General features: G+C 40.2%; 1 protein-coding gene across 3 annotated transcripts; it reads right to left on the bottom strand.

The window, feature by feature from the left end:
• Positions 1 to 346: 346 nt before the first annotated feature.
• dyrk4 (dual-specificity tyrosine-(Y)-phosphorylation regulated kinase 4) lies at positions 347 to 11,266 on the bottom strand. Of its 3 annotated transcripts, none has more exons than XM_061721332.1 (14): positions 11,030 to 11,266; positions 8,312 to 8,395; positions 6,831 to 6,983; positions 6,577 to 6,727; positions 6,188 to 6,351; positions 5,223 to 5,359; positions 4,550 to 4,690; positions 3,650 to 3,788; positions 3,325 to 3,406; positions 3,023 to 3,195; positions 2,839 to 2,899; positions 2,463 to 2,592; positions 2,156 to 2,313; positions 347 to 2,028 (listed from the first exon to the last, which is right to left on the bottom strand). In XM_061721332.1, exons 4-14 carry the CDS (start codon positions 6,692 to 6,694, stop codon positions 1,766 to 1,768), a joined length of 1,566 nt encoding a protein of 521 aa, XP_061577316.1. In that variant the 5' UTR covers positions 6,695 to 6,727; positions 6,831 to 6,983; positions 8,312 to 8,395; positions 11,030 to 11,266; the 3' UTR covers positions 347 to 1,765. The 3 variants fall into 3 exon arrangements, with proteins under 3 accessions (XP_061577316.1, XP_061577314.1, XP_061577315.1); XM_061721330.1 differs by lacking the exon at positions 11,030 to 11,266 and adding an exon at positions 10,799 to 11,002; XM_061721331.1 differs by lacking the exon at positions 11,030 to 11,266 and adding an exon at positions 10,799 to 11,002 and having other exon boundaries at positions 347 to 2,025.
• Positions 11,267 to 25,408: the final 14,142 nt, after the last annotated feature.

The raw sequence follows: 25,408 nt of genomic DNA, 5'->3' as shown, positions 1-25,408 counted from the left end.
AGAGAAGGAGAAAAAAGATTTGAAATAAACAAAGATAAAATAATATAATGTAAAAATATAACCCAGAGGATAACATTATTTGTTCTTTAATAGGATACAATTTTACAAATACTTCTGGTTTAAAAGTAGGGAGGAGGTCCTGTGAAAAATGCTTCTGGATCTGTATTTAATGGATCTGTACCATAAAAGTCCTCACTAAACTGCCATAATACAGATTTTTATTCTAACTGATTCAGCAAGCTTAAAACAGTTTGAATAAAGATTCAGTTTGATTTAATTTCAGGTAAATATTGGACACAAAAACACAACAATGTGGATTAAATGAATACATAAATGTCAAAATACATTGTATTTGGAAAAACCATTTTATTTCAGCATAAAATACATATAAAGACTTTTATATTTCAGCTTCAATCCATCTTGGGATCTCTGGTTAGAAAGCTGACAAATAGTGAGGGAACAGGTCTATTTTTGATTTAAACTAGAGCTCTTAAAAAGATAAATCAGTTATAAAAGGTGATTGAATAGTTTCTTTATAATATGTTATATCTGATGATCATTTTGTTAAATAGAAAGGCATTCTAGCGGGATAGTCAAGTAACTATGCAGCAGGTTTCTAATCCACATGTACACAGATAATAGTAAAGTGCACAATCATTAATACTGCAAGGCACAGACTATCAATAATATGATTTTCTTTTTGTTTCTAATATAAAAATTGTAGGAATTACACAGACATACAAAATGTATTCATATGGTAACAACACAACAAGTAAAACCTTGTCTAAATCCTCAACAATTTTTGAAATGGGTTCTGCAGTACACATGTATAAGAAATTACAGCTTAAATATATACAATAAATTCTGTTACAAATACATATTTTATACTTAATTAGTTATATCATTAAACAAATATTAAACACAGGCTCAGAGATATTCCACAATAAACAAAGAAAATAGTGAATGATCACAAATGTATGTCAGAAACATAATTTTACTATCAAAACATATGTGAGGATTTCTTCTCTGTTGCTGTAATTAAAAAAGAAATAAAGAAAAAAAAACATTTGGCTCAGCCTTTATTGCACTCAATCCTTCAAATCTTTCACCATAATCAAAGGAAAGTGAGGATCAATTGTTAAGCAGGAGAAAATGAAGAGCAACAACAAATAGGATGACTTTTCAAACCATGCACTCTTGAAATCAGCTAAGTTTTCTCATTCATGATGGAAACTAAGAGAAGTGTAACCTGTTTATCTGTGGTTTTCAATGCACAGCAAAGATGGATTCAACAAATAATACAGGAGATAGTGGCAGCGAGTCCCGATGCTGGGATGGACATCTAAACGTTCATTCTTGTGTGGCAGTCATTTTGGTGTCTTTTATAAAAAAATACAATTGACAATTGAGCTCACCATCTAAAAAAACATGGTTTCACAGGACAAAAATAATACACTTTGACTGTTTCCTAAAAACAATAAATAGAAGGTGTTCCTCTTTGCTTAGGATCAGTGTTTCTCCTGTACATCAGCGTTCTGAATTGTTTCTCTGCAGTAGAAAGCGTCCACTTCGGCTCCTTTCGAGCATGACACTCAGGTGTTTCTCTGAACTCTCTAGCATGTTGCTTTTTGACATTTTTTTGAGTGACATGGCCATGTTGAGGCTCAAACAAATGCAACTTTCTTAGACATCTTGTTTGAACAGTACCACGCTCACTTGTCCTGCATGCCGCACAATTCCCGCTGACTGTTAGACGATACCAACGCTAACACTGAGGCGATTCCTGACTATCTTCACTTTCTGTGCCTGCTCCCTGCCGAGGCTTGATGATGATGTGAACAGACCTCTCGCCACTGCCGTCTTGCTGCTGGGTATATGTGGAAAGCTTGCCCCCACTTTCACACACCTCTTCCTCTGCAGAGGCCCCGATGGGCCGCAGACGCTCAGCAGAGGCCATCTTTGATCCAGTTTCTGAACGATTCCTCATTAGTTTGTCACAGTTGTTACTTCCTGAGCTGAACCTGTCTGCTGTACAATAGAAACAAAGGGGATTTATTTTTGACTTACTTGGATTTAAGGCTGGTATTTGTTGTATTTTATCATTCTTTTTATGCATAATCTTTACATGTAGCTCCTGGGCTGGCTGAACTCTTACCAGGCTTGCTGTGAGCTTGTCTGTCCATGGTGGTTGAACTGTCTGAAGTGTTCTTGACTGTAGGCGCGATCCTGGGTCGGACTTTGTTAAAATTTCCCTCTAGGATCCACTGGTGCTGTAGCCCCTCATCAGGACTCATGCGTTTGGTTGGATCCCACCTTAAACACACAGAAAAATAAATCAAGTCTACTTGAGAACAAGGGTGTCATTAAAGAATTAAAAGAATACATAGTCTAAGTCAAAAGAAAAGTTGTAATTCTTTCAATAAAGAATTCAACTGTTAAGCAGAATTGTAGATTCAACTTACGCAAAGCAGCCTTTGATGAAATCCAGGAAGAGAGGATCAGTGGTTTTCAATGCCGCTGACAACTCCTTGGAGCTGGGTCTCCGCTTCTTCCCTTTGCTGTTGGTGATGTTCCTTGGGTTCCCTTTAGAGTCTGCACACAACATATAAATATATAGCAATTAATTGGGCACACTGTCTACAAATAGTAATCACAAAAGCTCCAAAAACAGCTAAACTTGTTAGGTTTTCATATTCTAGTAGTCTGCAGAGTTACAGTTATAAACTGCAACCTTTCCCAAAAGCCACAGTCTGTATTTTTCTGTGAAACATATGAAATATCTAATGAAATAAGACTTATAAAAACCAACTCTGAATATAGGTGAAGTAAATTTCTCACCGAAAAACAACTTCTTCCTTGATGCTGACTGAACAAAATCATTTGGAGGCATGCCGAGAACCTGCAAGTCCAAATATCAGGATTCTTTAAAATACAGATGCACCAACAAAACATATTTGAAAATGTTGACGCGTTTCCAAATTTGATCCTTTAAAGTGAACTGAGTAAAGAAATCAATTCATACCTCCATAATGCAAGCTATCTGCTCCACTTCACTCTCTCCCGGGAAGATAGGATAGCCTGTGTAGAGCTCGGCAAGGATGCAGCCCAGACTCCACATGTCGATGGCCATGCTGTAAGGGTGGCCCAGGATAACCTCTGGAGAGCGATAGAAACGACTCTGGATGTAGGTGTACACTACAGGAAGCACAGGTAGAAGGGATGAAGAGAAAATAGACACGGGTTCAGATCTTTATATTCACAGCACCAGACTTTGCATCTTCTTCGGACATTGTAAAAACATATAAACTCTCCATATGTTCTTACCCCTTTGTTGTTCATAGCAACTTGATCCAAAGTCAACCACCTTGATGTTTCCTGGTCCTCTTTGCGACAGAAGGATGTTCTCCTGTTGAGAGGAAGAAGCAAACACTTTCAAAACCGTGTTTTTATTAAGCAGTGGTGCAGTATTGTGATTGTCCACAAGGTGGAGCTCAAATCATTTAAACGCAATCAGCAGCAGCAGTAAAGCATTCAATGGAAATGTGTGGCCTCAGGCCTGTATAGCTCGTTGGCTTCCCTGTGTGTCAATCAGTCGCCCCCTTCATTTTCTAAGAACGGGTTCATGTGTTACAGATGATATAGTTCGTACCGGCTTGAGGTCACAGTGGATTATCTTTTCTCTGTGCAGCATCTGCAGGCACTTGAGAAGTGCATGAGCAAACCGACGGATGAGGGCGAGACTGAATCCCTGGAAGTTGTTTTTTTTGATGAGCTCATACAAGTTCACTCTGTCAAAAAGAGACAAACAGTATTTATTCACGGTTCTGATTAAACATAAAGAGCATTTAAAAGCTTGATTTACTCCATGCCCCCCGGAGTACACTTTTAAATAATTGTTCAAATAAGAAATAAGTGTTCACAGGGATTCCCTTAAAACATTTATGACATTCGTAAGGTCTCTCTTTTCCACATAAAATAAAGCCTGCTAAATTCTATGTCAGCCAAGATCAATGATAAAACCCCCACCGACTGTCACACATGGAAATTATAATTGTGCTCACAAATGTGCACTAAGACACAGACGATATCATCCAGCTATTTCCTGCTTCTTGTGATAAGCATATACCTCTTTAGAGTGTGTAACTAGATCCTTCACACCATGAAGCAAGATGAAGTAAGAGATAGGTCTCTGATCAAGGTCTTAACTAAAGGATTCAGTGACAGTAATATTAGACCACGCGCCAGTCTAAGACATCCCCTAAAGGTCATTAAACCAGGGTGATATGCAAAACTCTCCCTTCAAATAGACATCAGTGGGGATCCAAGCTAAAACATAGGTGGATTAACATAAAGAGTTAATCACTGAACTCCTGAGTGGCTGCTGTACTTTCAACGTAAAAGTGAGAAGTTGCTTTAAGGAACACTGTTTCTGACCCAGCTGGTGTAGCTACCTGAGAAACGTTTCACGCCCTTGATTAAAGGATTAATTATTCAGTAATGTTAATAATTCTCCTTGCAAGTCCCGCAGAATATGGGTGCGCATACTCACCCCAGAAGCTCAAAGGAGATGCAAAGATGATTTCGAAAGTAGAAGTACTCCTTCATGTGGATGACATTGTGAAGATTGTCTCTGTCTTTTTTTTTTAAGACTTCCAGGATCTTGAGCTCAACTAGAGCTTGGTGATGAAACCTGCAGACAGAATACAAAATATTAATAAGACACACCAGATGGTCATACTTGGATACGGTTGCTAACATAATGACAGTGTTCTTCTGATGCAGAGCTGTTGCACTTTGCATTCATTTTGTTTTCTGCATTATTAAAGCCGCAGGAAGGCCCAGCAGTTCCCTCATCTAACTAACAGGACTCAGGCGTTTGCAGAAACCGTGATCCTCAGTGAGGAAAGGCAGGTAAGGTAATACCACGAGGCTCTGACTTCTATCAGGCTAAATCTGGTGTCAACCAATTGGAAGACTCCTAAAATGTAAAATGATCGCAGTGTAGGCGCATGGGGGGAAAAAATCACAAGTTATCCTTATCTGAATGAATGAGAAAAGTACCTTTACATTTTTCTCACTCCAGTGCAATGGAGGTATAATGTGCTTTTAGAGTAATTAGCAAAGTGGAGTTTTTTGTAAAAGTAAATGATTCAGGATCTTTTTGGAAAAGTCAGAACTGAACAGAAGAAAAAGAAATGAAATAAATTAATTGAAGCTTGCACCTTTTCTTATTGCGTATCATCTTAATGGCTACAAGTTCGTTGGTCTTGTGATCCAGACATTTTAGGACCTGCCCAAAGGAGCCTTTCCCAATCACCTCAAGAACTTCAAACCTGTAACCAACGTGGTCATGCAGCACCTGAAAGACACAACAGGTGGAACACTGTGAATATTATATGTATATATATATATATATTTTATACACTCCCCTGTACATGGTTTCTGCTACTGTATCAGCAGTAACAGCCTGTCAGAGCTGTGACAGTGAAGTGAGCCTCAATAGACATGTGAGAGTCAGTTATTCAGGTTTAAATAGCTCATTCATTACCGTGCATATTGTCCAATAAAATAAGCCTGTCGATCATCCGTCTGGTTCATTTCAAAACGTGAAGTTAATTGCCACAGGCTTTGTGACCCACTGCAGTTCATTGTTTAGGGTTGGACACACACAACAGTGTTCATGCATTCAGCTGATGTCATTTCTTTCACCTGAAGGCATCTGGTCCTGTACAGTTCAGCTCAGTTCAACTTATAAGTATGCGCAGGAGTATACGAGTACATGTCTTCATTGTCTAGTCTCTCTTTTTACTTGACATATGTTGGATAACCTAGATAACCAAATTTAATTTAAGAAAAACTGATAGTGAGTGTCATGTAGGACTTCCTGGGATGTTATTTTGTCCTTTGGAAAAGATTAATCTTTACAACAATACAAAAATGGCAAACTTTTGATTTTGGTGTGTGTAATATGCAATCATATATCTTTTTGATCATTTCTGTGTTTCTTAACTCTTGTGGCAAACTCAGTGTACATACATACAAGGTTAAACATAAGTTTAACAAGAAAGACGCTCCAGACAACTTCTAAATATGAAACAATAATATTTTGCACCATGTCAAAGTTTATTCAGTATTAATTAAACCAATCCTGAATCAAAAGTAATCAAATGTAAGACTGATGTATTACCCTGATGTAGCTTCCATGCTCATCATCATATCCAGAGTTCTGCGGCGCTCCTTGAGAACCCTCGATTTTCTGGGAGCCCAAGCCCAGGAACCAGACCTCCGCATAGTTATTGATTTCCTCCAGCTCAAACTCTGTGAGCCGCTCCTGGAAGTTGCCCATTGCCTCTGCAGCAGTAAGTTAGAAGTGGAAAACGAGATGAGTCATTGTCATACTGATAACACCAAGTGGAGAAGATGTGAAACAGCCATCTTTCAATGCCAGGTTGAGTAATTCGGTAGATTACAAAATACGAGTTGATAACGCGGATCCTTTAGTGCGCCTACGGCAGACTCAGATTTAGAAATCATGTCTTTGTGCCCCTGTCATTTTGATGCATCATCCATACGTACCTGTGGGTGACATTGGTAACCTTTGTCCCTCAGACGGTTTCTCCTTCTCCGGCTTGTTGCTAAAAATCTTGGTGTTGCGAGAGGATGTCACTTTATCTATTGCTGCACCAAACCGCATGCTGAACGGCTGAGTGGGCTTTGGCCTCTCATCCTGTTTAAACAAAGTAAAGTTGCATTATCAAGAAAACATGAAAAGCAACTGGCTCTCGGATTTTAATCATCCCATATCACAGATATCCGTGGAAGAGTCTCACCAAGTGTGTCTGACAGTTGTTTTGACCTCCTTTGTTGGCAATTTGGGGCAGGATGTTGTCTGTCTGCAGGTGCTGGTTTTTGGCATTGCTGACCACCACCTGGACCACTTGAGGCTCAAGCTGAGGCAGCGTCCCTACACCAGAGCCAAACTTCTGTAATCGAGATGAACTATTTGAACTGCATGGCCCTCGGTAATTAATACAGCTTAGAAATGTGAACACAATAAAAGGAAAATCAACACATCATCACATTTGAATCAGAATGTCGCCTTTGATTAATTCCACTCCAAAACTTTTGTATTTATTAGTTTATTAGTAAATAAGAACTAAATATCAATGGTGAGCATTTAAAAGAGAGATTATTCAAAATGTACCTTTAAAAGATACAAGTAAACATAATAATTCGTACAACTTTTAAGATGTGTTTGACATCGTAACGTCTTCAGGTTATGCAGCTTCCGGTCTGTTTTGGTTTGTGCTCTCAGCCTGGCTACCTCCCAACATGCAGGTTCAGGTGACCAGGACCCCCAGCAGATTTCAACTGGAATTACTGATCAGGGTGAGAGTAAAACGAGGACAAAGCCCCACAAAGCTCGGTCTTGACAGAGTCCGTCTGTGGTGGCTTTGTGGGGGAGGTGAAGCGCAGCAATCCCTTTTTCTCTGGCTGCCACTCGGATCGCTCTCCGAGCACGATTACATGTGTTGTCGCCTTACAAGATTCAGCGATGGCAATGATGGACAAAATTAGACCTCTGTCCTTCGCCAGGTCCTGGCTTTGTCTTCACAGAATCGTATAGCCACGTATGAGCTATAGTTATAAAGAAAACAGAGATTCCATCCATCCAACATGATACGGGATCCTCTTAAGAGTTGGAAATACTAAAGCACTGTACTACTATGCCAAATTCTTTATTCTCAATTATTAACGGCATTGTACACGATTTTCTATACACTAAATAGCTTCAATATCTCGCTCACGTGTTTAGAGCTGCTGCAGTTTCTTCCAACTTGGTTATGACGCATAGAGATAGGGCTAAATATAGTCAGAAGCACCTGCCACAACAGGCAAAAGAAGTAAACACAGCAGTTACATGCCTGCACATAACTGGGAGGCTATGCTGTTAAATAAGATCCTCTTGAATCAGTGGGAACCTGTGATGGCTTTACACCCCATATGTGCACACAGATGTGAACAGAGCACATCCACGTTTTTTGCAAGAACACAAACGTGAAAAATATTTCAGTGCAGATGACCTCAAACGTTCCGACACAAATTTAACCGTCAAGAGTCCAAAGAGGGTAATAGCTATCAATGAGGCTTGGTAAAGCGTTGGATGTTTGCAAGTGTTGTTGGAATACTTAATGCACACCATGTGTAATGTAAACAAAAAAGTGGAAAAAAAAAGAACGGCACTGTTAATGTTTAATGTTTTGCATGCACGTCAGCTGCTTATAGCATCCTGCAGCGTGGAGCCGCTGACCTGTGAACAGGGTCGAGTTGTTCCAAAACGGCCGCCTTCTGCTGGAAGTCTGTGAGGGTGCGGGAAGGCCTCGGGGCGGGACGTCTGTGGGGAGAATGAGACCGATTCATGAATACGCACAACAAGCTCACCTGTAACAGCGATCCACTATATTTTTCTTCTATTTAGAATGATGCATTCAAACATGATCAGATTCAGGAATCCTTATGTACTGAAGGAAATGGATTCAAGCAGCCATGTAAAACCAGAATGTGCTCATGCTGGGTGGTTTCTCCAGTCCATCTGGCAACACGCAGCCACTGGGCATCTGAGTGGGGTTGAGCAAGCAAAAAAAAAAATAATGCTCTATGATCCCAAAATAGATCACTTCTGTAAAAAACCCAGCAACAAGGCTCCACTCACTCTGTAATGCTCTCTGTGGACCTTCCACTTCATGCAGGTGTGTACCCATGCGCAATCTGAGTGTTAAATTGGAATAAAAAAACACTGATATTTCTTTCTTTCTTCCTTTCTTTCTTTTTTAGATAAAAAAAACGTGTGGGATGATAGTGCACATCAGCACCAAGCCAGCTTACACGTGCCCTATTAATCAGCAGGCGCGCGTGCAGCCGTGAGAGCTGACACCATATGGGTGAGAAAAAGCTTAGGCTCATGTGAGGATTCGTGCTAAATTTGCTCTGCCAGCCTGGCAGAGACAGAAGGAGGGGGGGCGCTGATCAGGATAAGAGGCTGTTCACAGGTGCCACATTCAAAACAGCTATCCAATAATCTCAAAAGCTTTTCCATTGACTGAGGCAAAAGCAACCTCAGGCCAGGTCAAGTCAGCTCAACTCTTTTCAGGAAAGGAGGAACTTGTCTGTTTTGCTCCACAGAGCTGGACCACAAGTTCAGCTGACTTCTTCATATTGCTTTTCAAACTTGTAACGTTGAACGCCACACTCTCAGTTTTCTCCCTCCCCATTAAAATAGATGTAATTCTTCAGTGTGGTAGTGAAACCACATGTATGGTACAATCATATAGTCATGTTACAATCTCAGAGGTACATTTAGGGACAGCAGGAGCCATGTACTGTATATATAGGTCATGTTGGCAGGTTGACTTCTGAAATATCACATGTGAAGGTCTGCTGTGAGCCTGTTTAATGAACATTGAGGCGAGTGGAAACCCAGGAACATCCGACCATGTGCCCATGAGCCAAAGATAAATAATGACTCTCAAGCTCTTGTTATAAATGCAAACCGACACCTAAACTGTTTAAAAGAAGTCATGGTCACAGTTCATGTCACAGATATGTGGCACAGTTGTTCCAGTAATGTGAGTGCGTGATCACATTGTGTTTTTCACAATGCTGATCATAAAAAAAACACAAGGGATTGGATTATCATAAGATCTAAACAATAAAGATATTTTGTTGTGAATTACACATTTGTACAAGATAAATTGTAGTCCCACACACACAGAGACTGCATGATACTGTAAAAGGTCTCTCTGGGATCCATGTAGACGCATTAATTATTTAGACTAATTGCAAGAGTAAATAATCGTAATTAAATAAAAAAAGTCACCAGTGATACTGACTCAATCCAAGTAGCAGGAGGTCGTTGTCGGGTTTTGGAGGATCTTTGTGAGTGAGCGGCTTTCCCTCTAAGAGGGTCAGTTGGTCAGAGGGTCAAACTGAGCAATAAAACATTACTTCAACAGATTGTAAAAAGATGATCTCTCGCACTTCAGTCACAAATATTTTTTAATGTTGAAATCGGACTGCTACTTTTATTGCTCATGGCAGATCGGGTCCTGCTGCCACTGAACGTGACCACACAACAGGGAAGCGTTACAAATAAATCATAATCACTGATCGATCTGTGTGATCAGCATCAGTATTAGTCCTTACTGCAGTTCCTTTAAGTTGCAAAAATGGCAATGGTTAAATTTATCAGTTTCCATGTAGGGTGTGAGAAATACACCAGAACGCATATAGACTCACAGAATCTGTCAGCACAACAAACGCTGAAATAAGTGGGCTAAACAACGACTGAAATAGAAATGGATCAGATTTTTCATCATAGCTTGGCATGCGTTCTGGAGGAAGGGGGTGGGCTACAAAATAAGCATTCGAGTGGGATAATTTGTGGAGGATAAAAGGAGAATATTTCAAAGTGGGAATAACTCAATGGATATATGAATACAGTAAGTGGTCAATATCTGCTTCAGTTTGAATGGAAAAGTGTCCCCCTCATAACTTTCACCAAATGTGGAATTAGTCTGAATATCAGCAGTGTAGTTGGGTGAAAGAAGCTATTATTTCATGGAAAAGCTATGGCAAATATGAAAAGGTGAATGAACATGCTACGACTGAAGGTTGAAATACAAACTCTCATAGTATAACAGTTGTTTATTAGCTTACACCTTTATTCCTGCCAGCTTGAGAAAAAAAACACACACTATAAAATGTTTGACCAGCCAATCAACCAGCAATAGTGCCTTACCTTATTATTTATTTCTGGCAACATGCTCTGCTGTCAAAGTGAGTCTTGGCAATCCAAACGCAAGAACAACAATTAAAGAATCCAACAAAGAGTCATTATATCCAAAACTCTTAACAATCCGGGCTCACAATCAAGGTAGACTTTCCAACAAGTCCGACACTAGATCGAAACCTGTGAGTAAAACCGCGCTGACTGATGAAATCCCCCCGGCGTACTCCTGGTTTTACGCACCGGCCTCGCTGTCGTCAGAGGAGATTATCGAGCTGCAAGCTGTCGAGGGTCCGACCGGAGGAGCCTGCACCTGCTCGCCTTCCTGCGGACAGATGGGGCAGCTCCACTATAGATGCGGGTATGGCCAGTCTGCTGCGCCTTCCTCCTACACCATGATGCGCTTCACACGTACAGACACGCACGTCCCGGCCGCGGTGCCGGAGCGCTCTTCAGAAACACAACACGTTACGCAGACCGCTCCCTCTCAGGAGGAGATGCAGACTGAGCTGACAAGAAGCAAACAACAGCCTCCCTTAAAGATCTCACCATTCTCCAGTTAAATGAGGGAATCCAGTTGGTTTCAGGTATTTTCGGTGGCAGAAATCACATTTGAGTTTGATCACTGAGGAACAAAGGATGTGTCGGGCTGCATGGACATTTAAATAATGGTTAACTGCACACTAGTCCCTTGAAAGAAACTATCATAACATAAAAATATGTTTTTTTTCTTTAAAGCTCATAAGATGAATGTTTTGGCACAGGGACTCCTTAAACTCTTGTGTTGTTAAGCTGTGTGGGGGCCAAAGACAAAGCATTTTTGATTAAATAAATGTCTTATTTAAACAGAAATGAAAAAAAAATATTTTCAAGAAACTTTAGATAAAGCAAAAGAACCTCATCCTAACCTTGACACAAGGTTTACAAAACGATATGAGAGTAGACAGCATCAACACTGTTGAGCAAATGCAAATGCCGGAAGAAGTCATTCATTTTCCAGTGACTAATCCCCACTGTAAAACCAAAACAACTCAATTGTTCCATGTTATAATTAGCCCACAGCAACAAGTACAGGAGATAAATATGATAAGATGATGCTGTTATGCAACTGCAATGTCCGCCTCACTAATCAGCCTCAGCTTTAGGGATGAGCAACCCCTGAGAGTTGCTGCTGCATTATTACACTCATCTGATCAATTACTTAATCCATATAATAATAATAATAATAATAATAATAATAATAATAATAATAATAATAATAATAATAATAATAATAATAATAATAATAATAATAATTATTATTATTATTATTATTATTATTATTATTATTATAACTTCATAATCAAAATAGCTGTTGACAAAGAACACAAAAACTGCACAATTTCAGGATTTGAGTTGTTTTTTTTTGGGGGGGGGGGGTGTGTGGCTACAGGTGGAGTCTCATCAAGTGAATAAGGGGAGGGTCATTCACAATAAGAACTGGACTATAAGTGAAAGGGCTCATTTAAATTGTATTTTGATTTGTAATGATATTAGCTGCAGTTGGAGTTTGTCTTGTATGTCCTTCATGCTGAACAGTCTGGAGTGGGAAATGCCTTGTACATTGGTTTTTGCAATGTGAAAAAACACCTAAGTTACTGTTCTTCAGACACTGCAGGAAAGGAGAAAGGGGTAAGATGAGTATGCAAACACCACTCTCAGAGCTGTATGCTATAAATAAAGACAGCTTAGCCAAGCATAAAAACTGGAAACAGTATGAAACTGCTACCTAAGTGACCATTGATACTATAAATAAAGCTGCACAATTCACCAAGGACAGTTGTTATGCTGAGTGCATTGCTTTGTCACTTAGGTGACAAAGCAATATACTGTATAGATCACCATGACAACCAAAAGATAATGTAACAGAACATTACAGTTTGTACATGGCTGACACAAGACAAATTCAACTCTGGAAAAAAATAGCCTCAAGTATTTAAAACAGAAAAATACAAGATGGATAAAGAGTGAGAGTGTTCAGAGTTCAGTAGATATGAATGGGGTGCTATTTGTTAGAGAATGAAAACAAAACCTGTCTCCAGACTGCATTGCCGGTGATCATACCTCAGGCTGGACCCTGCTCCTCTTCCGGCCCCAGCAGCATCCCTGGAGGAGGCTAAAATCACAGCAGGCAGGGGAGGTCCCGTCTTCCCACATAGCGCATTTCCCCATTGCTGTCACAAACACACCCTGAAGCCCCTCAACCTCTGCACAGCATTTCCAGCCAGAGGCAAGGCAGTTACTCAACAGATAAAAGCAACACGCTCTTGTTTGAGGAGGAAAATGGGAGATAAGGATGATGTCAGACAGGCATTTCCTGTAGTTATTACTTTAGGATCTGTAAGATAAAGAGTCACTCCTATGTCCATTTGATATCATTCTTCCTCTTCACAAATCTTGATTCCATCAACTTCAGGTAAAGGCTAGTTGAATTTCCAGACACTTCTTCAGATGTGTTGAGATCCTTAAAATCTGGAAGAGCCCTTAACGCACGCCGCCTCGTGGTTTTTCACAGCCCTTCATTTATGCTTACATCCTGGCTGCTCTGTGTGTTCTTCCAGGTTACTGCCAGCACCTTTCCTCTGCTCCGGGATACAGACAGAAGACTACGACAAACTGCTGACAGACAGCGAGGGGATGCTGTTGCTATAAACAGAGAGAAAGTGCTCTCTGTTTTTGCTGCTGCCAGTGGCGTATGGATGGGATCCAACTAAGGACCCATCCTGAGCCGGAGACAAAGCAGCAGGGGCCTGGCACTTAGTTTCCTGGAAAAAGATGCGTGTGTGAGTGAGAGGTTTGGGGAGAGTAGGTAGGCAGGCAGGGAGAGATGGGTACTCTAGACACAGATCCCATCATGCTCCCAGGTGGGCTCTTGATGGGGCTAAGGAAGTCAGACAGGCAGGAGGTGCAGCTCTAATGGGCCTCCCATGGGGCTCAACAGACACCTGCAACTTTCCTCTACCGTCACACTTGCTACTGTATCCTGGAGACAAAGCCAGTGGGATGTCATACGCCGTGCCTACCTCTCTGCTGCAAAACCCCCATCTTGTCTTCCCCTCTCGATCTGCCTACCTGCTGCCACAGCCCACTGTGAGGGGAGTTTCCGTCCCTTACCCCACTCCACACCCCGGCACCCTCCCTGTTGCACACAGCAGCAGAAAACAATAAAGTTCATGACACGAGGAGGCTCAGAAAATAACTTAGGGGTTTATACTACCAATGACAATTTAAGAACAAAGGGTTACAATTATATCTATACACTTTTCATCATCTGTTGATTAACCTCCTCGGACCTGGTGCATTTGTTTTCTTGCTGCTTTGGGCCCCCATTGAGAAATTGAATATTATGACACAGACAATAAAACGTGTGATGTGAACGCCAAGTCTTAGATGTTTATATAAGATTGACTGGAGGTAAGTAAAAGATGAACAAATGCCACCTGTCTACTTAACCTGGAGTTACAGTGCAGCATTTAAATTTACATGTTGTTTTCATACCAAGGGACACACTAGCAACTAGCATAAGTACCCTGGCTCACACAAGGTCCACCCTTCACCAAAAATACAATCTGTAAATCAACATGTTTTGGTGACAGGGAAAAGGCTGCTATTTCTGTAGCGTGAAGCACCGGGCGACTGTATTTCATTACTGCCCTGTCAGATGGTTTGGACACTTTGTAACACACAGAGGTACAGTAGCAGCTGTACTTTCTTTACTTTTTCAATTAAAAATAATGAATGAGTCATTTCACCGGATCCCCCCCCCTTGGAAGGCTCCACCTTTGCTATGTCGGAGAACCATCAGTCCTGATCCCGAGTGAATACCCATCAGGCGGCTGGAAATGCTATCACCAGAACAGACGAGTCTTTCCTGAGACATTCAGTTGAGTCCTGACAGGTGCCACACAGGGCAATCCGAAGCAGGGTGCGCTTTCAGCCAAAACAGACAATGTCAGTATCTCCAGCCTTTTGGCAGGGAGCAGTGGGGGTAGTTTGACCTGGCTGGCAAGCGGACTGCAGCATCCGCAGTTTAGCAGCACGGCAGGCTTCTCAGTGACAGCATGTCACCATGTGAGATATAGGTCACGTTCACAAGTTGACACAAGCACATACACTTAAACACACTTAGAGGCAGACAGGCGATTATAGGCTTAATTGTGACTTGCGCATTAAATGTTAATGTGTTTGCAAGAAGTTTCGGCTGAGAAAGTATTTGTGCTTCTGTTTTCTTCATTTAAAAACGGGTATCTGGAAATTCAATGAAGCAGAGCTTAGAGGAACATTATGTACTTCCTATGTGTCTATCAATCTAAAACGTAATAGGTTCTTAACACACATAGGTTTTATATGCTTGATATTTTAAAGAAAAAAACTCTTAACTAGGGCTTCTATAACACTTTTAACTGATGAACACCTTATGTGCATTTGGCATATTTTAGAATATCTGAAAAGCTGTCGAAAGAAAAAATCATAATCAAGTCAAAATCTGAGTGTTAAACTGATTGTTCCCGTTCTATCAGATGGACTGGTTGATTTTGTGGCTGTGCATGCAACCTTGTTTTAGTATATGATCATGGCTATGGATAAAGCTGAAAAGTAATTAGCTCTCAGGCCATGATTAATCTTGTTGGAGCATGGGGACAGATACTTTCCACAAGGGGGGTGAGGGTGAGACCAGATGCTAACTCCTTAAGTTATTATCTCACCAAGGAATACAAGGATCTCTCCACTACTCCATGCCCTCTATGAAAGAGAGTTCTGTGTATGGGGCTATGATGTGAGCTCATCATCACAATTAGCTTTTCTTTCTATGTGTTGCTGGCCCAAAAATTGATGTGAATTTACAAATATAAAAATGCAAGCAAAACAAAATATGAAATACTGTATCTTGTTTCCACTTGTGTAAAAGTTTATCTAAGTTTAAGTTTTCCACATTCTCACTGTTCTTGTTTTTTTTAGCATGTTTTAGCTTGGCTTGGCTTATGCTAACCTACGAGGCTAATTAATTTACTTTACATTCATTCTCATCAAATCTTTCCAACGTTCCTCATTTTAAGTGTCACTACTGAAACAACATTTGAAACCAGTGCTGCTCTGGGATCTGCGGTTGCTCAGTTTTCAGTCATGCAGGCCCAACAGCATGGCTCCCAGCTCCTTCACCCAATCCACACCGGAGGTACCGTAGACCTGCCAGTGGACATTTGCTACTGGACCTCCCGCTTCAAAGGTCTTTGCAGAAATGACCTTTGATGGTCAGTTAGCACAGGCTGCTAACCTACGCAGTGGGCTGTTTGTAAACTTAATAGTAGCAAAAACTTCATCTCCTCAAAGAAGTCAATGTAATGAAAAGCGCTAAGTCGCAAAAGTGAAGACAGCTGGGCAGTGGTTTTGCCTGCTCCCAATCAAAAGACCACACCTCTAATTATACATAATTTTGATGCTTTATATAATATATATACAGTACAGACCAAACGTTTGGACATATGGGGGTGGGGGGTTAATTGGTTATCCTATATTCACCATGGGACTGTGTGTGTGGCCCTGTGACTGCATAGAGACTAACAAGTGACCCTGAATTGGAGCAAGATGATAATCGATAATGGACGAGTGGTCGGTTGAAGAACTGCAACTTTCGTGCAACTTCTTGGCTTCAACTTGGATTGTTGGAGCTTTGTAGCAACATACGATTCTGTGTGACAAATAAATGGAAAAACACACTAGAATTTAAATAAATCATTCTAGTTTTTGAACACAAACTTTAAGATGTGTACTGTAATTTCATGATCATCCGACATTACATCCTATAATTTCTGTCATACTGTATGAACACAAATGATCATGTTACATTTCCAGGTGCAGTCCATGAAAGCAACTCATATAACTTGCTTCGATTAAATTCATAATAAAGTTGTTGCAACATAACACCATGGTATCAACGCAAACTCATTAGACTCTTTAGTTTTTTCTGCTTGTTCTAATTTCTGAGGATCCCTGTTCTCAGTGTTGTAGATCATTCATAACAGTGTTTATATATTGATGGACATGCAGACTGACCTAGTACTTTCTATAAGCTGTGCTTTCATCAAGATCATAGAGAGCATAATCCCCTGCTGTATAACACATTACTTACCATTTCATGCGTGTTAATATCCATAAGCTGACACACAAGATCTTCCTGTCTGTCTTTTTTTTCAGACACAGACCCAGACTGTGACAAATACGACCAGAATTGGGCCACCGATCATTACCGTGTCCTTGTCTCACAGATTATTGGACCACAGCGTGGTTATGTACAGTACTGATACTGAAAAATAAATGTGATTTTTGAGGCAAATCTACAAAACAGACAAAAAGCCTCACCTTCTGTTAGGTGCTTTGGTGCCCAACACGAAGCCAGACCGTTCTGAGAATGATATTCACTTCTTAGCGTCTAAAAATAGATTTTTCATGCCGCCACTGAGATATCACTGCAGATTCACCTCATTTATATTGGACAGATGAAAGTGAAGTTGTCCCATTACCTCAATTTAGCTTGCCACTATCTCTCTTCATCCGTTTGTAACTCCTTTGAAAAGGAGTTAAAAACGCAACCATCAGACGATAATCATGCAACGAATGACTTTGAAGAAGATACTTCAGACTACATTTTTACAATGGTGCATGATTTTGTTTTTTAATCTGTCTGCATATATATTAGTGGTTAGTACCGTGATTAGGTAAAAACCTTTTTCCATGACATATACTGTATATTTTAATCCTGCAGCAGGTGTATGTTTTCTTAAAGTGCTTGAATGTGTGTGAGAGTGTGTGTCCTTCACCGGCCCCCTTTGACAGTCTGATCTCACATATTTTATTAATATTTGGATTCCATATTCTGACAGAGAGGACCAAAATCCCCAAAGTGAAACACAAAAGGACAAGACAGTGATCGGTGCAGTGTGTATAGTGTGGTGAGTGCTGTGATGTCTGCGTGACGTGTCTTAGTGGTGAAATGTGTTGCAGTAAAAGAGTACATACACACACACACACACACACACACACACACACACACACACACACACACACACACACACACACACACACACACACACATACACACACACACACACACACACACACACACACACACACACACACACACACACACACACACACACACACACACACACACACACACACATTGTGTGAAATGTGCTAAATAAATTTGCCTTGCCCGCCATACACACTTGTAGAGATACATAAATACACTAAGATGGAGAGATACACATACATGTAAACACTAACACTAATATGATAACGATATTAATAATAATCACAACAACAAAAATAACCACAACAATAATAGTGACAGAAAAGGCAACAACAACAACAACAACCATAAGGCTAATAATAACAATGTTACCCACCCTAGTCATTATTGCTGGTAATATAATTAGTAGTAGTACAACAAACAGTCACAGGGGTACTTATTATCATCATCACTGCCAACATTTTTTTTTACATTTCTGGATAAATTTGACCTGCAACACTATCGAATTCCAATACAGGTCTTAGAAGTGGATTACAGTAAAAAAGAAACCAACCTCAACAAACTAGACAAATCTTAACAATATTAGGAAATACTATTGAATAGAGTTATAACTCACTGATCTACCTGTTCCACCAAGCAGTTCTTAGGGTATTTTGTCCACTGTTACGGTAACTGTCTACCTCATCCACATGTGTTGATATATGGTTTTAATAAGGTGCAAATGGTGTTGAGAGGGAGATGGTGATTTAAGGGCTGCATTGTAAACATCAATAGGAGAATCTTGAGTCACTTCCTCAGTTCAATGTTTGTCCCTTAAACACCAGCACTTAAAACGTGGATAATTTTTCGCAGATATTCCACCTTGATGTTGTGCATGTGATGTACAAGGTGGAATGATGGGACACTCCTCTTACCACTGTGTTTAATCACGCTGATGCATCATTGTGCCAGCGGTTGGTTCCAGACAGAGATACAGTAGTGAAACAGCCCATTTCAACAGGATGAGAAGGGATCTGTCCCATGTAGCAGCAAATCAAGGTCAAAGCATGATACTACCACGTCCATGTTTCACAGATGGACCTTCTCACTCTTTATGTATTCATCTCTTTTTCCTTTTAGAACTGATGTGCAGTTGTTGTTCTCGTAATTCAATTCAATTTTATTTATTTGTTGACAGGGACTGTACTGTATGTTGATGAACACAGGGGTAAACATGCATGGTTATAGCCATAGGCTAATTTCCACCATTCGTCCCTGCTGCAAATCAATGTTACACTGTAACATTAACGTGTTAGAGTCAAACCCTCGTCAGGAGATTTAAAATTATTCAGTAGTTCTTCTTTTGGATGCAATTTATTCAAGTCAAACTCCTGACATGATATGCATTAAGAACTCATGCAAAGATCAGACTTTGATGGATCCCAGAAAGGTGCATGTTTACACCATATTGCTGTTCCTCTGGTTAAAAAACCTGACCTAAATCTCTTCTAAATAACTCTTAAAAGATAGAAATGTAATATTGCATAACTTCTCTCAACTGATAAAGCGTCATGTTCTCCTATTTTATGTTTAGGACTTCAATGGAAATCTGGTTAAGCTCGTCTTAAGCAGTAATACAGACAACTCTGAAGGGCCCACAAACTCTCAAAGACTATGGTATTTAGGGTGCTGCGGTGTTATAACGGAATATATATATATATATATATATATATATATATATATATATATATATATATATATATATATATATATATATATATATAATAAAGACATATCAATATCAAAGACATATCAATAAACGTAATAATATAGGAGGGAGGTATCCTCTACACTACTTTTAATACTTCATCTACTTAGATGTTATATATAGCTTTATAGATCCAGCAAACCTTTGTCTCTAAATTGCCAGAACATTTTAAGTCTTACCTCCTTAGTCACTCTTTCTTTAAAGTTCTGCTGCCTCCCATTCTTGGAATGAGACTGGACCCGAGGACCCATGTCTGGCTCTGCTCGCCCTGCAGAACACCCCCGGTTATTTCAGTAATGCTGATCAGATGAAGTAACTGGCCCACTTGCTGGACAGCTGAAGTTGGTGTGGCATAAAGTTTGCACTGGTGCTTGAGTGCATTAATGGCTTATCTTTAATTTGAAATGTACGTCTCAAAGGTTTCAGGGCTTTATTGGCCTCCAACCTTGTGAGCTTCAGCACCTATCATGTGTGGCGCGGGTGTTGATTTGAATGCCCCAGACTCTGCCCTGCCAGGCTGGAGAACATGAGGATGGAGGTGACGTGCAAGAATCATCAGCCCTGTGTAGGTGATGATGGTCTGACATAATTAATGGCTTTGGGACCACACCTTATCTGCAAAATGGTGTTTATATTACCCCCCATGAACCAAACTCTCCACGCAATGTGGTCTAAGGCCCAATCCCAATTCAACTTCACTCGCCCTTCTTTTCTCCACTCGCCCTTCTTTTCTTCCCTAACCCCTAAAAAAGAAGGGGGAGATTTTAGGGCACTTGAGATCTAGGGCACTTGGCCCAGGTGCCTGTCCCATTTCTCCCACTCCCCCTCGTTTTCATCCCTAACCTGATCAGGAAGCGGAGAGCCAAAAGCTGTTTTAATTTCAGCTGTAGCGCTGTTAATATGGCACTTTATTAAGTTTTAATATTTTTTCAGGCATAAAAGTAACCTTAAGATCCGCAACCGGGGCTCAGGGCTCAGTTTATCCAAATAACGCCTGTTAAGAAACTTGACCCGATGTTTTCGGAGATGAGAATAGCCGCCGCCCCCGGGGAGCAGCCTCAGCTCACAGCCCGAGAAGAGACGTGTCCGCCGGGTCAAGCTGCTCCGTCGCCCCGGGAGAGAAACCTGTAGCTCTGTTGAGAATTACGCTGGCTGAAATAAATCATTTAGGAAGATGTTGGTTTAATAGATGAAATCTAACAGTTGTAGCTACGCCTGTTAAGAAATTTGCTCCGAAATTTAGAGATTTCTGTCTGCCGGCTCCGGAGTTTGGGTCCGCGTTAAATCGACGCAGAGCCTACGGCGTAAGGTACGGCGTACGGCGCCGCGTACATCGACGCAGACCTTACGGCGTAGGTTACGTAACCTACGCCGTAGGCTCTGCGTTGGTGTAACGCAGAACCATAAATCCCTTTATTCTGGCGTGATCTTCTACAACTTTATCTGAAAGTGTGTATTACCCAGATAACAGCTGGATTACTTTGTGGTTTCTGAAGACTATTATATCAGAAACATCCAAAACAAATCTGACGAGTCACAGGATTATTTCTCTCTATTTCTGAGACGAGTCTGCCTGTTTGCCTTCGGTCGGCGAGTCAAATCGACGCAGAGCCTACGGCAAAAGCATTCTGGGAAATTTTCATACCCCCTCGCTCGCGAAGTCAGCATCTGAAATCCCTCGATCCGTAGGGGCTATTCTCAGCCCCTCGCCCTCGTTATGCCCCATCCCCCTAGGTGAAAAGAGGAATTGGGACACCACTACCTTCACGGGAACGCGCAAAAGTTAGGGTTAGTGAAGAAAACGAGGGCGAGGGGGAGTATTGGGACGCAGCCTTAGTCTCCTCTTTTAATCTTCCATATTTAACCCTCCTTGAATTCATCCACTCTGGTTGCTTTCTTGTCTTACTGCCATTGCAAAAAGGTTATCATTACAGTGAGTCACTGATATTCCAGCCTCTCTACTCCCGCCCTGTCTCCCGGTGCCTCGGAGAAGATGGCCAGAAGTTAGCATTATTACTTAGGGTAAGTCTTGTTTTGACCTGATGAACTTTATCTGGCACCTACCATGACAAACTTTGTAAAGTGTTAGGCCCTTGTCACCACCGAGATACAGAAGGCACCATGTATGAGCTTGTCTGACAAAGAAAATAAACTAAACTGTCTGCAAATTTTAAGAATCAATGCAAAATGTAAGCTTTTACCTGATGATAAGTGTGAGAGATATGGAAAAAGACAAAAGCAAAGGTTGTTGTCTTTGGGCGCCAAAAACAAGAAACTCTGCTGCTTCAACCATGCAAGACTTGTCTGGTAATCTTGTCTTTGGTGTAAATAATTTTATTATCCAAGACTCAACTGTGATCAGATTATCGCTAATTCGATCTTGCAGGTATCTACTGGCACAATACAGTCAGTGAAACCAGCGTAAACATGGCTTCAAGGTTAATCCTGATTATTATGATTATTATGTACCACAATTAGAGGATTTAATGAGTGTAAACTGTTACACTTGGCTAAAATAGACAACAGCACAGTTTATAAAGGTTCAGCACATGCAAATAATATTTACACAAGATTTTGAATAAGTTTAATAGTGCAGGACAAAAAAGCCAATATTATTATGCTAAATACTGTATGTGAATCCATTAAACTGTTAGAGTTGTCCTGATTCTTTCTCAAAGATAAAGAAAATGCCCTGAAACAACTAAAATCATCTCTTTCAGATTAAAAAAATATATATATTATTATTATTATTTTTATTATTCTTTTATAGACGATTCTGAGCTAAACATGCAGCTAACTTTCAACACATTTTACACATTTCTTTTCCCATTTCAATAAGGCCTCTGGGACCAGATTACAGGAACAGGTTTTGGGAGAAGAACAATAATGTTTGGTACTTTTCTGAAGTAAATTAATTAGAACATTTGTAGAAAGCCGTCTATTTATCTATAAATAAAAAACGAGTCAATGATTCAGTCTGCGGGTGAACAAGCGACAAGACTGACTATCCAACTGGCACATATAACGAGCAATGGTGAGGGGGAGATTTTACATTAGTCATTACTGTTGGGTCCAAGACATAAAAAGAAAACGCATCAATAACCTCACCATAATCCAGGGCACACATAAAAGATCGGAATGATTTGTTTTAAAGGTACACGTCTAGTTTAGACTTGACCTGAGCAGCTGCTTTCCAATTTAATTAATGTACAGTTAAATAGGAGGCAAATGGACTAATGAGGGCCAACTTAACAAGCTTTCTTTAAAAGAAACAATAATCTAAAATATGGCCGGCATATACACAAAATACCTTTTGATTCAATAGCGGACAGAGTAATTTAAGACGATGCTGTGCAGGGTAATTACAGTACATATGAAGTAATCAGTGAGTCAACCGCATCAACAGGGCCCTCTTATGTAACGATATTTTAGATAAGACCAGATTACACAACAATGCTCCTGAGCCTATGGAGATGAGGTGGAAGGGTGCGATGGGGGAGGATGTTGGCATACCCTGCAGTCCTGCATATTCACCGTTAAATAAAAACAGACATTTTGTGGATCAGAGCCAGTACTCATTAACTAAACTCCCTGGGTGGCGGTTCACACTGCATTCTTTGCAGTTCCATTTAATGTTTATCAGACTGGAAGAGAGTTTAAGTAAAGCTGTTCTCTCCGGGGCAGCGCCACAACACTTCCTCACCATGGCAACCTGACTGGACTCGGCCTAGGCAGTGCGAGGCGGCCCAGACATCACGGCTCAAGTGTGGACCATCCGGAGGGACGGGTCATTCACAGCAGTGATAGCGCCGCTACAACTGGGACTGTCTTGAGGCCAGAGCAACATATAGAATCCCATGTTGACAAGCATGGGTCATGTGACAGCTCCCACAGCGAGCCACGGGCGTTTTTATTAGCATACATGAATGTTTGCAAGCATGCATAAACATGAACACCTCTTAAATTGAACACGGGACAGAACACACACATACACACAGCTTAGTGGAGCCAAGTGGAAAGGCAACTATAAATCCACACTAACCAGTTTATGTTGGTTAAAACAAAATGAAAAAGATCAAAGAAAAAAGTCACTAATGCACTGTAAAGAGAAAGCTTGTGCTCAGTGACACTGATATCAGCCTGTAATTCATCAGAGGTAAGCTCTCCATCTAAATAACCCACCTTATATCAGGGGTCAGGTATCAACACGGGACAGGGCTGTCATGAGAAATCCTATCAGGCCAGGGTTCATCAGAATAATAGGGTGCAACAGTCCACAGTCAGTGGGGGTGATGTCTGGGCCAGATGCATGGGTCCGTCCCAGCAAACAATACTGTGTAGCAGGTCATGAAGTGCACAAAAAATGACCACGGTCGTAATCTAACACAGTGCAGGGGAATGCTTTTGTAGGGTGCTGCAACCGCAGTTTGACTAAACAATAATTTGCATCTATTTTGGAATGAGTCAGACCTATTCCAAGCTACTGAAAAATGATCAATTGTATGTTTTCATGCCTTTTGTACAACATGGATTACAAATTATAATGAAAAAATAACTACAAAGAATAAACCAAAATCCAACACAAAAAGCTTTATTATTATTATTATTATTATTATTATTATTATAATTATTATTATTATTATTATTATTATTATTATTATTATTATTATTATTATTATTATTATTATTATTATTATTATTATTATTACTATTCTTATTGACATGTAATATCCAGTACACACATAAGGCTACACTGAAATGTCACATTTATTTAGATTATTTTTCATCTATATTCACACTTCTGCTCATAAATTAAACTCATCCTGCATAATTAATGAGACACACACCTTTAAAGGTGTCATTATTGATGGTTTGAGACCAAAGAAACAACAGCAACCACAAACCTTGAGGTAACAGACATAAAAAAACAGATCTGAAGAAGATCACTGTACAATTTGTCAAGAAAATAAAGAGAAAATTGAGAGAAAAATACAGAATGGCTTGAGGGAAAAAACATGCCGATAGTTATGTAATAAATCAGATGTCAGGGTGCAGTAAGGACATCATTCCTCGCTAAAATAGTTTGCTAGAAGGCACAAAAAGCTGTCTCGGAGCATATTAAACAAAATCCTCTGATTTAATGAAGGTTGAAATATTTGGCCTCAGTTATCAAATACAGTGTTTATGGTGGAAATCACACCCCATAATTACCCTCTATTACATATAGTGATGGTACTATCATTGTAGAGGGATTTATGTACTAAAAGACATTAGTTGGTATAGAGGAGAAAGATGGGTGTAGAAAATTATAGATTAATCCTGATCAAAAAACATTTTGCGGAGCGCTCAGAATCTTAAACTGCAGCAAACGTTTACATCTTAACAAACAAACAAACCCTGAACCACAGCTTCAGAAAAAAAACTAAAAACCAACTGAACCCAGTAAAGCATCTCTGACAAGATCTGGAAATGGCTGTACACTGATTGATAGTGTTTCAGTCAGGAAAAGTGGGAGAATCCTCCAAAGGAAAAGTTCTCCAAACTTGGGATTCAAGAAGACTTCAGGCTGCCCATGTGGAGTAGTGCTTATAGACCGATGGGAAATTAATTATATCAATTTTAGGATTGTACAGAATGCTTAAAATGTATAAAACTTGAAAGATTAAGAGTTGTTTTTTTTGTTTTTGTGTGTACTGTATATGTCATGTCTAAAATGTACCAATGCTGTGATGTAAAAAGAATGCAGACAGCAGTGAGTCATACTTTGTAGCCACAACAAACATGAAAACACACAGCCTGCTAGTGA

Source organism: Cololabis saira, chromosome 5 (assembly GCF_033807715.1).
Source record: "Cololabis saira isolate AMF1-May2022 chromosome 5, fColSai1.1, whole genome shotgun sequence".
Taxonomy (NCBI): Eukaryota; Metazoa; Chordata; class Actinopteri; order Beloniformes; family Belonidae; genus Cololabis; species Cololabis saira.
Note: the sequence above shows the minus strand (reverse complement) of the source record. Positions and strands in the feature narration are given on the sequence as shown.

Bases quoted from the DNA above. Each gene is read 5' to 3' on its own strand.
- dyrk4 (XM_061721330.1), bottom strand. From the start codon at position 10,822: ATGTTGCCAGAAATAAATAATAAG. The intron at 6,984-8,311 runs GTCAGCGGCTCC...TCTCGATTACAG, and splicing joins CAACTCGACCCTGTTCACAG to AAGTTTGGCTCTGGTGTAGG. The intron at 3,789-4,549 runs GTGAGTATGCGC...TCTTTTTGACAG, and splicing joins ATCTCCTTTGAGCTTCTGGG to AGTGAACTTGTATGAGCTCA.